The sequence below is a fragment of the Megascapheus bottae genome, chromosome 5, assembly GCF_031878675.1.
Source record: "Megascapheus bottae isolate mThoBot1 chromosome 5, mThoBot2.hap1, whole genome shotgun sequence".
NCBI lineage: Eukaryota > Metazoa > Chordata > Mammalia > Rodentia > Geomyidae > Megascapheus > Megascapheus bottae.
In genome coordinates, this window is record NC_143513.1 from 6,508,070 (window position 1) to 6,520,694 (window position 12,625).

At 43.4% G+C, this 12,625-nt stretch overlaps 1 protein-coding gene across 1 annotated transcript in view; it reads right to left on the reverse strand.

Moving 5' to 3' along the window:
* Gli3 (GLI family zinc finger 3) overlaps positions 1-12,625 on the reverse strand; it is a 96,377-nt gene that overhangs the window by 57,270 nt on the left and 26,482 nt on the right. Inside the window, exons 5-7 of the mRNA XM_090333217.1 lie at positions 11,885-12,086; positions 1,588-1,801; positions 266-379 (exon numbers count right to left, since the gene is read on the reverse strand). Coding sequence (XP_090189343.1) covers positions 266-379; positions 1,588-1,801; positions 11,885-12,086 — 530 coding nt within the window. The remainder of the gene's footprint in view (positions 1-265; positions 380-1,587; positions 1,802-11,884; positions 12,087-12,625) is intronic.

Sequence of the window (12,625 nt, forward strand, 5' to 3'; positions counted from 1 at the left end):
AATGCATCCAGCTGTGGGCTTTATGAACTACAGTTCTGTGAATTCCTACACTATCTTAACTACCCAGCTTGACGATTGGTTCCTGCTTGATTCTGAGATAGTTGGATCAACTTAACGGCTTCATCATTTTCAAAGACATTGAGTATGGCCGAGGCCATACATGGCAGTAAGAAAATGCTGTGAAGAGATGCCAGGCAAATAGCAGGGGGCTGTGTTCCCAGCATTGAAGGGCCAGAATCGAACCTTCACAGCCTGGGTGTCCTACCTGCTGCCCGCGTCCTCCTGGGCTGGGGAGGTCTTCATCCGGCTTGATCTTGGAGCGCTTATTATGCAGGGGGTCGCCAGTACTGCTCACTGCAGACTCGCTTGTGGGCTTGTTCTGCAGGGCCAGAGACAAAAGTTTGGTTAATATGGGGCCCTAAGTAAAGCCTGAAACTGAAGACCAGCAAGGTTATTTGTGTCAGTGACTTAACAACTGGTAAAGGTTACATACAATCTTCCATAACACAGGAGAGTTTAGATAGTGTGATCAAAACTGGGCAATGAATGGGACAGCTATTTATTTCTAGAACTTTAGTCATGAATTGAAATTCCTTGGGCTGTTTAAAGGCTGAGAAGAACAGTGGTTGCGACTCTCAGTTTTTATAGGGTCCAATAGTGACTTCATATATTCTAAAGTTGGGGAGGAGACCCAATACAAACCATATGTGACATTCTTTAATTTGACCATCCAAATTCTTTCTCCCCACCGCGCCCACCCCCCCCCACCCATTGCAATCTCAAGCAGTGCAAGCACATGGTCTACTGTCACCAAAGTGATTTAGAGATGGTATCAGGTCAGGATATGGCTTGATCAATTATGTGCTGTGTGTATGTTTGTTCGTGTATGTGTGTGCGCGCGTGTGTGTGTGTGTGTCTGTGTGTGTTTGTGCTCACGCACTAGTGCTAGACCTCACACTCTCACTTGGCTTTTTCACTCAAGGATTTCACTCTATCATTTGAATCATTTGAACCATACCTCCACATGTGGCCTTTTGCTGGTTCACTGGAGATGAGAATTTCACAGATTTGTCAGGTGGCTCACACCTATAATCCTAGCTTCTCAGGAGGCTGAGATCTGAGGACTATAGTTCAAAGCCAGCCCGGGCACTAAAGTCCAACTAACCACCAGAAAACCAGAAGTGTCGTTATGGCTCAGGGGTAGAGTGATAGCCTTGGGCTGAAGAGCTCAGGGAGAGCACCCAGGCCCAGACCCATGACTGACAAAGACAAAAAAAAAAAAAAAAGAGTTTCACAGATGTTTGGCTTCAAATTCAGATCCCTGCCTCCTCAAGACTGGATTACAGGTGTAAGCCAGCCAGCAGCAGGCTAAATTATCTGGTTTGGTACCCATGAAACACACAGCTGTGGTGGAAGACACTCTGGTTGAATGAGAAAACACTACACTGCATGTTCCCCCAAACTGAATCACGGAACTCTTGGTGCCATTGTGAATCCCTGAGGGCATCATGGTTCCAACCCAATGCAGTGGCCAGTCCCCTCCTCAGCTGACCAAGAGGAATCAAAGCATGGAGCTACCATTCTTACCTGTGAGGATTCAGAAGGGCCGGAGCTGACCTGGACAGGGTTCAGGACCGTAGGGATTCCTGGAACAGGCCGCTGTGTGGGGAATGTTGGGGCGGGGTGAATGAGCGGAGGGCTGTGGCCAAAGGCAGAGCCCAAGCTCTGCTGCCGGCTTAGAATCTGTTGATGCATGTGAAGAGAGACAGGTGCAGATGGATAGGTGAAGCTCAGGGCAGGGCTGTTCACAGAGAGACAGAAATAAATAAGTAAACAAATAAGTAAATTCAATTAAAACAAAAGGCTTCGGTTATGCATAAATTAGGAACAAATACATAATCTTTGGAGCACTCTACCTATATTGTTACCACTGCAATCTATATTGAGGTCTTAGCTGCTTGAAAGAGGAAATAGAAATGATTACTGTCAAACATTTTAAGCCTTTCCAAAAGAAAGATGACCACTGAAGCTGGGCATAATGATTGACGTCTAATAATCCCAATACTTGGGAGTACAGGAGAATCTTGTGTTCAAAGCCAGTTTGGGTTACATAGAAAAAGGCTATTTCAGAAATAATGAATGAACAAATGAAGGAAGGAAAAGGAAAGGGAAGGAAAGGAAAGGAAGAGAGACAGATGATTATCAAGAGGAGATATGTACACCCAAGCGTCCAAGCCCACAGATGTGAAGTAAGATTCTGCAAAACGGAAATAAAGTATATCAGCTCAATAATAACTATTTATTGCAATAACAAACTCGATCTGAGAAAGAGGATGGGTGACTACATGCTTTATAGGACTTTCATGGGCTCTAGTTCCTCCTGAGTACGGAGCAATTCCTTCATTTTAGTTCCCATCGCACACTTTCATATGTCTCCAGATCTTATTACAAGAGGAAAGAAAATCAATTGGTTAAATGTGCTTGGAACACTGTACATGTCATATCACTCATTTGTTTGTAAAGATGGAGAGCTCGCTTCATCCAGAATGCCACCTAAAGAATTTCCATCAGTGCCGTCTGCTTACGAAAACTGATGGATTAACCTCTCTCCACGGAAATCAGTGATCAATGGACTCAAGGACGAATACTGCGATGGGAGAGCCCAGCTCCCTCCTCATGTTAGACAGCATTCAACGCCCATTACAGTCCATAATCTCCACTAATGCCCCGAAACGCTTGCCCCTCCACCCATAATTATGCAGCAGTATTTTACCAAAAGGGAGGTTACTACAGAAACTTCCCAAGCCCGCAACAGTGCCAAATTGTCCTTTGGGTTTTGGAACCAAGCCTCCTAAAACCCTATATCTTTAGCTACTCAGGAGGCTAAGATCTGGAAGATCAAAGTTCCAAGCCAGTCCAGGAAGAGAGAATCCATCTCCAAAATAACAAAACAAACAAACAAACAACAACAACAAAAAAAAACAGGCTTGGGCATGGCTTAAGTGGCAGAGCATCCATCTCAGCTTGTGGGCAAGACAGCCAAGTATGTTAAGAGTACAAGGCCCCAAGTTCAAGCCCTAGTACTGGCATTAAAAAGGAAAATAAAAATTCTCTCCAAGAATAAAGGACTCTGGAGGACTTTTGCCCATGGTTTTCAAAAAAGGCATGGGAAACTAATAATTGCATTTATGGAAATTTAAAAAAAAATCAGTGAAACAAAAGTATCTATGTATCTTCCTGTCCTACTGTGTTAATACTCAAAAAGAATTAGGATTTCTTACACTGTCCTAGATAGAACTCATGCAAATTTCCAATCTGGTGAGTTAATTGGTACTGCTTTTAAGTACATTAACTAAGAATACAGTAATTATAATAACAAAATCCCAGCCACTTCAACCCCTTTTTAAAGTAATAATTCCAGAGACACACAGTTTTTTATAATGTGATTCGACATTTTTGCCTATTTGATTACCATCCATAGAAGGTACCTTCAGTGGGATTATATGCCTATTGTTCCCTCACAGAAACTTTCCTTACAATAGCTGGCCCATTTAGGAATGAATACCATTAAGAATACCCTAGGAGAATTCCATCAGGCTTTGAGGAACTCTCCTTTCATTTCACATTGTATTTCCTTAATAAAAGGAAGCCGAAAACAGTCATTGTTCCCAGGAAATTAGGGAGAAATCAGTAATAATACTGTGTTTCTGCTCCACTATAAGTTTCTGTCCAGATTTCTGAAGGCTATGGTGAAGGATTACAGCAAGACTTACTAAGGTAGCTGGCTTGGGTGATTGATAGAGCATTAATCAAAAGATGCATATCGGCCTCGGAATTTGTTCCCAAGCTTTCTTCTAATAGCTGATTTCGTGTTCACTGAGCTCTATGCCAGTTTGTCCAATTTATTTTTCAGTGTACAAGTCATTCATCAAAAACCAATGATTTACCATGCCCCCCCTCCATTCCTTTGCGTGAATGGATATTACTAAGTGTAAGGACCTTATTCTATTCATTAAAGAAACAGAAACCCAAGACCCCATTTCATGCATAATTATAATGGCAAGCCGACTCAGCAGGGACCTGCACACATCTGTCCGTGGTTCTGGGGGCCTGAACTATCCAGAAGGCTCAAGAAAGGGACACAGAAGGTCTGTGACACTTCTGATACAAGAAAAGTTCAATCTAAGACTTTTAAAGCCAGTACCTGCCAGGAACCTGTGGCTTACCCCTGTAATCCTAACTCAGGAGACTAGGATCTGAAGACTACAGTTCAAAGCCAGACAGGGGAGGAAAGTCTGTGAGATTCGTATCTCCAATTAATACCAGATGCTATAAGTAGGGGTGTGGCTCAAGTGGTAGCATGACTACCTTAAGTGAAAAAGGGAAGGGAAAGCACCCAGGCCCTGATTTCAAGCTCCAGTACCAGCATATACACAAACACAAAATCTTACAGACAGAAACAGAGAAGAAAGGTAAGGAGGGGGAGAGAGAAAAATAAAGTGAATACCGGATTAGAAGCCAAGACTGAAAACATTTCAGGAGGCAGAAAATACTGTTGGCGTTTGGTATAAGCACATGACAATCAGACATCTAGGCTAGGTATATTTCTACAACACGTGTAAGAGAAAAAAGAACCCAGGACTTGCCTCCCTTGGCAACTCGTAGGGGCCTGAGCACCTGGTCCTCAGGGTGCTTGGTTCTGGGTGAGGAAGGATTTCAGCACTATCTGGAAATGTCCTCTTTGGAGATTGCAGTATCCGTAGTAAAACCAGATGACCAACAGGCTCTATAACCCTCATCATCATTTAGACTGCCAGAGAAATGAGAGTGCAGAAGGGACCAGGGATTTCCTGTCTTCAATACTTTTTCGAAGTGAGCCAACAATACTTTTCCCTGCAGACATGGACACTCAAGACATACCAAGATGCCTTGTCTCTGCCCAGAAAAGTGGGCCCCAGCTGGCCCAGCTGTGCTGCCTCGGCTCCTGGGGAAACTGTGAGCTCCAGGTCACAGAGCTGCTGAGCAGTGAAGAACGAAGTCTTAGACCTGTGATCTGATGTGGAGGCTCACACACGTTCAGGATGCTGCCTACAGGACCTTCAGCCTGTTCAAGGAAGCACAAGATGGCCACACCTGGGCAGTGAAGGCAGGCAGGCCAGAACCACAGAGCTGCATTCACACCAAGAGTCTACCTCACCACGCCACTGCAACTAGCCACCATGGGCGCTGTGACGTGGAAGTGCACACACTGGTGGTCTCCTGATAGAATCACGAGTGTACATAAATGAGCAGGGCTGCCTCCCGTGGAGGCTCTGGATTCCTTGCTTCTACCAGGGCCTTTCTGCAGAGGCTGCTGGCATTTCCTGGCTCAAGGCTCCAGCTCATTGCCACCATCCCTCCTCCACTAACTCCCTCCAAAAGGACCCTCACATTCCTTAGAGCCACACCAGTCACCACAGACGTGCACTCATCTCAAGATCCACAGATCGATGGTGTCTTCCAAATTCCTTTAGCTTGTAAGGTGATCTAGTCCTAAGTCCCCAGTGATAAGATATGGGCTTCATGGTGGGCCATTATTCCACCTAGCACACTCAGAATTGCCACCCCCCGCCAAAAAAAAAAAAAAAAAAAAAAAAAAAAGCCTATCTAACTACTTTGTTTCCCTCTGAATCTTAAAGTGAAGTCAACAGGTCTACAAAACACGATTCAATTTAGTGTCTAACTTCATTCTTCAGGTAAATGCCACCTGACAGAGCAGAAAACACTCCTGAACAAGCAGTAAGTACTCCTGAGTGAGCAAAAAGTACTCTTCACTGAGCACTAAGTACTCCAAAGTACTGCTGACTGATGTCAGCTCACAATCTGGCTACAGTTGGGGAATTCAGAGAATTCGTTCCAGTTTTGTAGAAAATGGACCAAGAGCTAGTATTATCCACACTATAGGTGTGGATACTGTTACCCGCTCCCCCAAGTGAATCTACTTGAGAGGAAAAAAATAAAAAAAATTCCTCTACCAACCAGGGTTAAGGAAAATCGTGCCCAAATGCAGATATAAAGATCCACACACCACATGGGAACAGATCCTAGCCCTGACCTAAACACATGCACACTTCACTAAGTAGCTTTGGAGAAAACAAATGAAGCTTTCTATTATGAATATATGAAGGAAAAGTCTACTTGCCATCCAAGAGGCAGCTAGAAACGACACTCTGAATGCAAATTGTAACCATACACTCTCATTACAGCCATGTCAATAGTCAGCTATATAGACACAGAAATACTGCATACTAATACTAAAAAATCCATTCCTCCAAACTATAATCTGTAATGATTACCATTTCTCTTGTTTTGAAAAAAAGCATTTCCGGGGCCGGGAGTTTGGCCTAGTGGTAGAGTGCTTGCCTAGCATGCACAAAGACCGGGGTTCAATTCCTGGGTACCCCACATACATAGCAAAAAGCCTGAAGTGGTGCTGAGGCTCAAGGGGTAGAGTGCTAGCCTTGAGAAAGAAAGTCCAAGGACAGTGGTCAAGCCCTGAGCCCAAGCCCAGGACTGGCAAAAAAAAAAAGAAAAAAAGAAAAAAAAGCATTTCCACCTAGGTTAAGCCTCCAAACTGACTTTTTTTTTTAAATTTTTAATGCTGGTACTAAGGCTTATGGGGCTTGAATTTAGGGTTTCTTGTAATCTCCCTTGATAATTTTACTCACAGCTGGCACTCTATCACTTGAGTTAGGCCTCCTATTCCAGAGTTTTGCTGGTTAGTTGGAGACAGTAATGAGTCTAGCAGATTTGCCTGTCAAGGCTTAACTGTGGTTCTTAGATCTCAGCCTCCTAATTAGCTAGGATGATCGTTGTGAACCAACTGAGCGTAGCCAAATTGAGGATTTCAGTGTGTATGTGGGGAGGGGGGGGGATTCATTGCCTGATAAGGAAAAAGAATAAGTTCGGAGTTCCTGAGTTGATGGTTCCACCATATAAGTCGTGAATGTTTTTGGTTAGACTCTCTGAGCATCTGTCTCCTTTTCTTAAACAGTGTAGGAGGGGGTTTTCAATGCTTCCTCCTATTCGTAAACCAAACCCCACACACTGTGGCAAAATCTGGCCTTGCCTGTATCACCAGCTCACAGAGATTCCTGTCTGGACTGGCTTCTAACTGTGATCCTCATATATCAGCCTTTAGAATAGCAAGGATTCCAGGCATGAGTCTCCAGAGCTTGGCTGCTAGTCTTTGTAACACGTAGGTCAGGTCCTGTAGAACACTGATCAGTATCATTGAGTTAATTGCATGGTTTATTCAAAATTCCTGCTCAAGTCTTTTCCTTCACAGAAGCCCACGAGGGAGAGGTCAGGTAGCACCATCTCACATGCAGCACAGCAGGTAGCACCCTGATCAACTCAGCTCTGTATTTGGAGATGAATAATTGGAAGGAGATGCAAAGTACCTCTATTTTTAATAGTATTAATTACTTCCCCAACTGGGCAATCAGATTCTTTCATAACTTTTGGAAGATGGAATGGACGATCACTGTATTGAACCACTTCATTTGTGTATTGTTTTTCTAATCAAAACAAGGGATTTATGCCCAGCATGGAACTGTGGGCTGAACTTGTTCCCATCTCCCTGTGGGCAGTAGACCCTTCCACATGCTTCCTCACTCTGGGGGTCCCATAGCAGAGAGGAAAGATGAAGCACAAAACACACGATGTAACCTGAGCCAAGTGTCACTGAGCTGAGACCACCTGCTCTGGCCCCAGGAACACCTGCACCAGGCTATGCAGTCAAACACCCTGGCATCCAGCTCCCAGAGTGACCTGTGGCAAGTTATGATAGAATGTCCATTTTCCTCTGTTTATGTGAGCAGGGCAAAAACAGAGCTGGGAAAGGAAACCATCTTCACTGTGACCATTCAATTTCCAGTGAGAAGGTTGGAAATGAACAAGTGACTTACTTCATTTCACCTGCACCTAGCTGACAGACTATAAGGAAGCTGAGAGTCATTCAGAAAACCCCTCCTTCAACAGTGGTGCAACACCTAGAAGGAAGTGATGGCCGGGTCTAGTGTGCACACCCAGCGACTTCTCACATCAGCACTCAGTGCCTGGAGGAAGGCATCAAATGACGTCCATCACCACGTCATCGAGGGAAATCTAAAGATGGACCACATACACCTGCTTGCTTGAGGCATGTGACCTCCCCGTGTGTGGAGTTATTTTTTCTGAGTTACACATGCTCTGAGATTAAAAAACAAAACAAAACAAAACAGGTCGTATGATAATTCACCTGTGTCAACATGTTTGAGAGCATTTGACATAATCTTGTTTTGAGTATGCCTGTGGGCTTTTTGAGTGTCTGTTTTATAAATATAAAGAAAAAAATAGGGCTGGGAGTTTGGCCTAGTGGTAGAGTGCTTGCCTAGCATGCATGAAGACCCGGGTTCGATTCCTCGGTACCACATGCATCGAAAAAAAGCTGGAAGTGGTGCTGAGGCTCAAGTGGTAGAGCTCTAGCCTTGAGAAAGTCCAAGGACAGTGCTCAGGCCCTGAGCTCAAGCCCAGGACTGGCAAAAAAAAATACATACATAAAACCACAAAGACCAGACAAAAAATAAGATGCTTATTTGTTTATTATTATTATTATTATTATTATTATTATCATTATTATTTTGCTAGTCCTGGGCCTTGAACTCAGGGCTTGGGCACTGTCCTTGGGCTCTTGGGTTTTCTCCAGGCTAGAGCTCTATCACCTTGAGCCATAGCACCCATTTCTGGCTTTTTTCTATGTACGTGGTATCAAGGAATCAAACTTGGGTCTTCGTGCATGCTAGGGAAGCACGCTACCACTAATTTAAACTCCAGCACTCTACCACTAATTTAAACTCCAGACCCCAATACTTATTTGTTTTAACCCTTTATATCATGTCTGTCTATTTCTACCTACTTCTTATGTAGTCTGTAAAGTTATGGCCATGCTAAGTAACATTTACATAGACTGCAATTTCTGGTAAACCAGAATTATTCATCTATTATGAAGGAACTTCCCTTAATTAAAGGGTAATGGCATTCTAATGACTCACTGGTGATCACCTTGATTCATTCATTCAGGAGTTATTTGTTCTCTAACGTCAAAGAAACAGGACACGGGTGTTGTGGAATGTGACAAGCATATTCTAGTCAGTATGGCCTCCGGCAGAGAAATAAATACCAAACTACTAAATAAAGCAGTAAATTTTTTTTAAAAATCAAACAATGATGGATGCTATTTGAAAATCTCATTTGAACTGGAGCACAAATGTTACATTAAGGAGGTTTGTTTGTTTTTAAAAGAAATTTGAATGACTATTTTTCAATATTGAACATCGTTGAAAACTTAAAAAGAATACATCGTTTACCTCTTGCATTGCAAATTAGGTGTGGATGTTTGGAGAAAAGTCACAAGCAAGAATAGAGTTCTAACCTGTTCACACCAGGCAGAGGACATCAGGCAAATTCATCTTCAAATAGACTCATGGGGTGAACGGGTGGGACAGGAAGTCTCCCTTGCCTTCTGAACGGCAGAGGGATGTAGTACCCTCTACTTGGCACCTCACAGCACCTCCTGGCCAACATGCCTCTTATCTCCCACCTTTCACTCGTAAGACAGTTAGCTGCCTTCTGTAGAAGCAATAATGGGTCCGTGCATCTTTCTATTCCCTGCAATCTACTGGTTCTACCACTGAGTTGGTTCTGATCTCTTGCACCTCGAAACTTTGAAAAGCAATGACCTAAAGTTTCTCTCCATTGTGACTGATGACAAATATCACATGGCAAGCTCATCTCATCCAGGATTGCCTGCTCTGTGGAAGTCGCAGAACTGACACGGACAGATAACCTGTCATGGATAGGTACAGCGGAAGATCAGCCACTACAAGGGAAAGTAGACAGTGAAAGGCCCAAAGGTGAGGACAGCAATGAGTGATCAGTAGGGATTATCAGAGTGTGTTAAGATCTCTTTGAAGTACTGGTAGAGATGCAGCAGTTAGAACAGTAAAGATGGTGCTGTCTGCATACCACCCTCTAACCTTTAGATGCCACTGAAAGTAGAGATGGTAGATAGAGAGCAAGAAGGATGAGAAATTAGAGAGAAGATTGCTCACGTGGCCTTGAGGTTGCTCAAGGATAGACAGAAACAGTTTGCTGGAGTAGCTCATCTCATGGATGGACCATTCTAGGCCAACTCTCCTGTAGCCTCACCAAGGTGGAACGATTCTGCCTGACAACTGTACATTCAGCAGTTTTTAATGTACTCCATTCCTTTCCTGCAAACTGACTGTCTTGCCTAGAGCTTATAAATGGGAAGGGAGGTAAGGGTGGCACAGCCAGCTGGAGGGAAGAGTTGACATTTGACTCTAAATGTACCAAAGCCTCTAAACTATACAGGTAACTCTACAAAGCTAAGCATCTAGACTCTCAGTACTTCATACTAACCTACCACCTGACAGGCAGAGTTAATGGTGTCACTCCATGTCTCCACATTTTTCTTTAAAAACATCAGAAAAACAGGGAGAAAAAAGTCATTAAAAATTCAGATTTGTAATATAAATGCTATGTTAAGTGCCTGCCAAGGATTATCACAGTAAACTGAACTAGGCACTATAATCCTGGGTAGGAATGTTCATGAGACTCTTATCTCCAGTTAAACTACCCCTTCAAAAAAAAAAAGCAAGCTAGAAGTGGAGCTGTGGCTCAAATACAAGTGGTAGCCTACTAGCCTTGGGCAAAAGAGCTCAGGAGCTCAGGGACAGCACCTAACACTGAGTTCAATACGCAGGACTGGCACAAAATCACAACAGAGAACATTATGGAAAAGCAATGGTATTTGTCATTTCTATAAATATAAATGTGTTATTTCTAACATCTACATTTGCTGAAGAGCTCGGTTTCCCAAACATACAAACACATCATGGGTGAGCACCTCCTCACCAAACCCCCAAATTAGCAACCAAAGCCCCTGTCCACCACTTATTAAAAGCAAAGCTTCTGAAAACAGTCCTTAGTGTCGCTGTTTTTGTGTAGGTGCCAGTTCTAGGGCTTGAACTCAGAGCATGGGCTCTGTCCCTGAGCATTTTTGCTCAAGATTAGAACTCTCCATCTGGTTAGTTGGAGATGAAGTGTTTTCACTGACTTTCCTTTCCTTCCCAGGCTTTGAACCACAATCCTCTGATCTCAGCCTCCTGAGTAACTAGGATTACAGGGGTAAGCCACCAGCATTCTTCTCAATTATTTTCTGCTAGAATGAAACTCTTCTTTTTATTTTTCCTTCCTTTCTCAGAATGATATTGTTCACTCAACAGCTGCAAAAGACTTTGACTATGAGTTTATTGGATCTTTTTGTTGTTATTGTTCTCTTTAAATAGTTGAATAAAGGAATTTTGATTCAACATATCCATTCATTTATATAGCGAATGCATCCTGATCATCAGTAGTACCCTTTCCTTCATTTTCCTCCCTTCCTCCCTCCCCATTGATCCAACTTTATATTTTCCTGTCCCAAATTCCTGCCTTATCACCAGACACAAACTCAGTTTTGTTCTAGGGAACCATTATTAACAGGAGATGATATGGATAAAAAGATCTGTCATAGGCTATGTCTTTATGAAGTCAATTTCATCTTGAGTAACTGCTATTTCCCCATCTGAGCTGACTAATGGATATAAGAAAATTATTTGAGGCCCAATAACTGTCTTTGCAAATTCACTGTCATGACATTTTATCCAGAAAAGGGCCCGGAATGTGTCATTTGTATCTTCCTCAGGCAGTCAGTACCACCAAAGCATGCATTTCATTAAACACACACATATCCACGTGCACACGCTTGCCCGCCCACTGCATTCAGGAAAATACACACCTGATTGCACTTGCAGATAAGTGACCGTAGGAGCCGCTTGCTGAAGAGCTGCTTCGGGAATTATTTAGAATCGTGACCAAGGAGTTGGGAGACGTCCTGATCATGGTCTGAAGGTCAAAGCTATGATCAGACAGCGGTGATATGGACAATGTGCGTTTCCGACTTGGCCTGGCTGACAGCCTGGGGCTGGGGAACCTGGCACCTGTTGAGGGACACCACACAGAACGTGATCAGCGGTAGTTGGGACTCTGTATCTGTTATTCATTACTCCTGCCTGTGGGAAGGAAGTGAAGGGCAAGAACCACAGAAAGAACAAGAATCTCTTCCCCCTCTGGGGATCTACAGGCTACAATTGAGGAAATTAGGGAGAAATATTTATCATCCAGGGGCCTACCTCAGGGGAGCTCTGTTTATTAATGCACAGGCAAAATGATAAATTGCTAAACAAAAGGGAAGGACTTATATGTGTTATCCTGCTCATTTCTAATGATTTATGAATCTGACGCCTGCTTAGATATTCTCATGATTAATTCACCACAAGCAACTGAGACAGTGATTCCTGTGGTTTTAGCACACCATCCCTCTCGCCCCAACACACAGTTTAAAGGTGATGAGCAGAGGGAGAAAAATGAATTAAGGCAGACTAAGATTAGAACTCCAGCTTGGTGAAGGCCTCTCTTTCCAAGGACTTCAGGAATTACCTGCTCCTGGGGCATCGTTAGACAGGATCACAAAAACAAC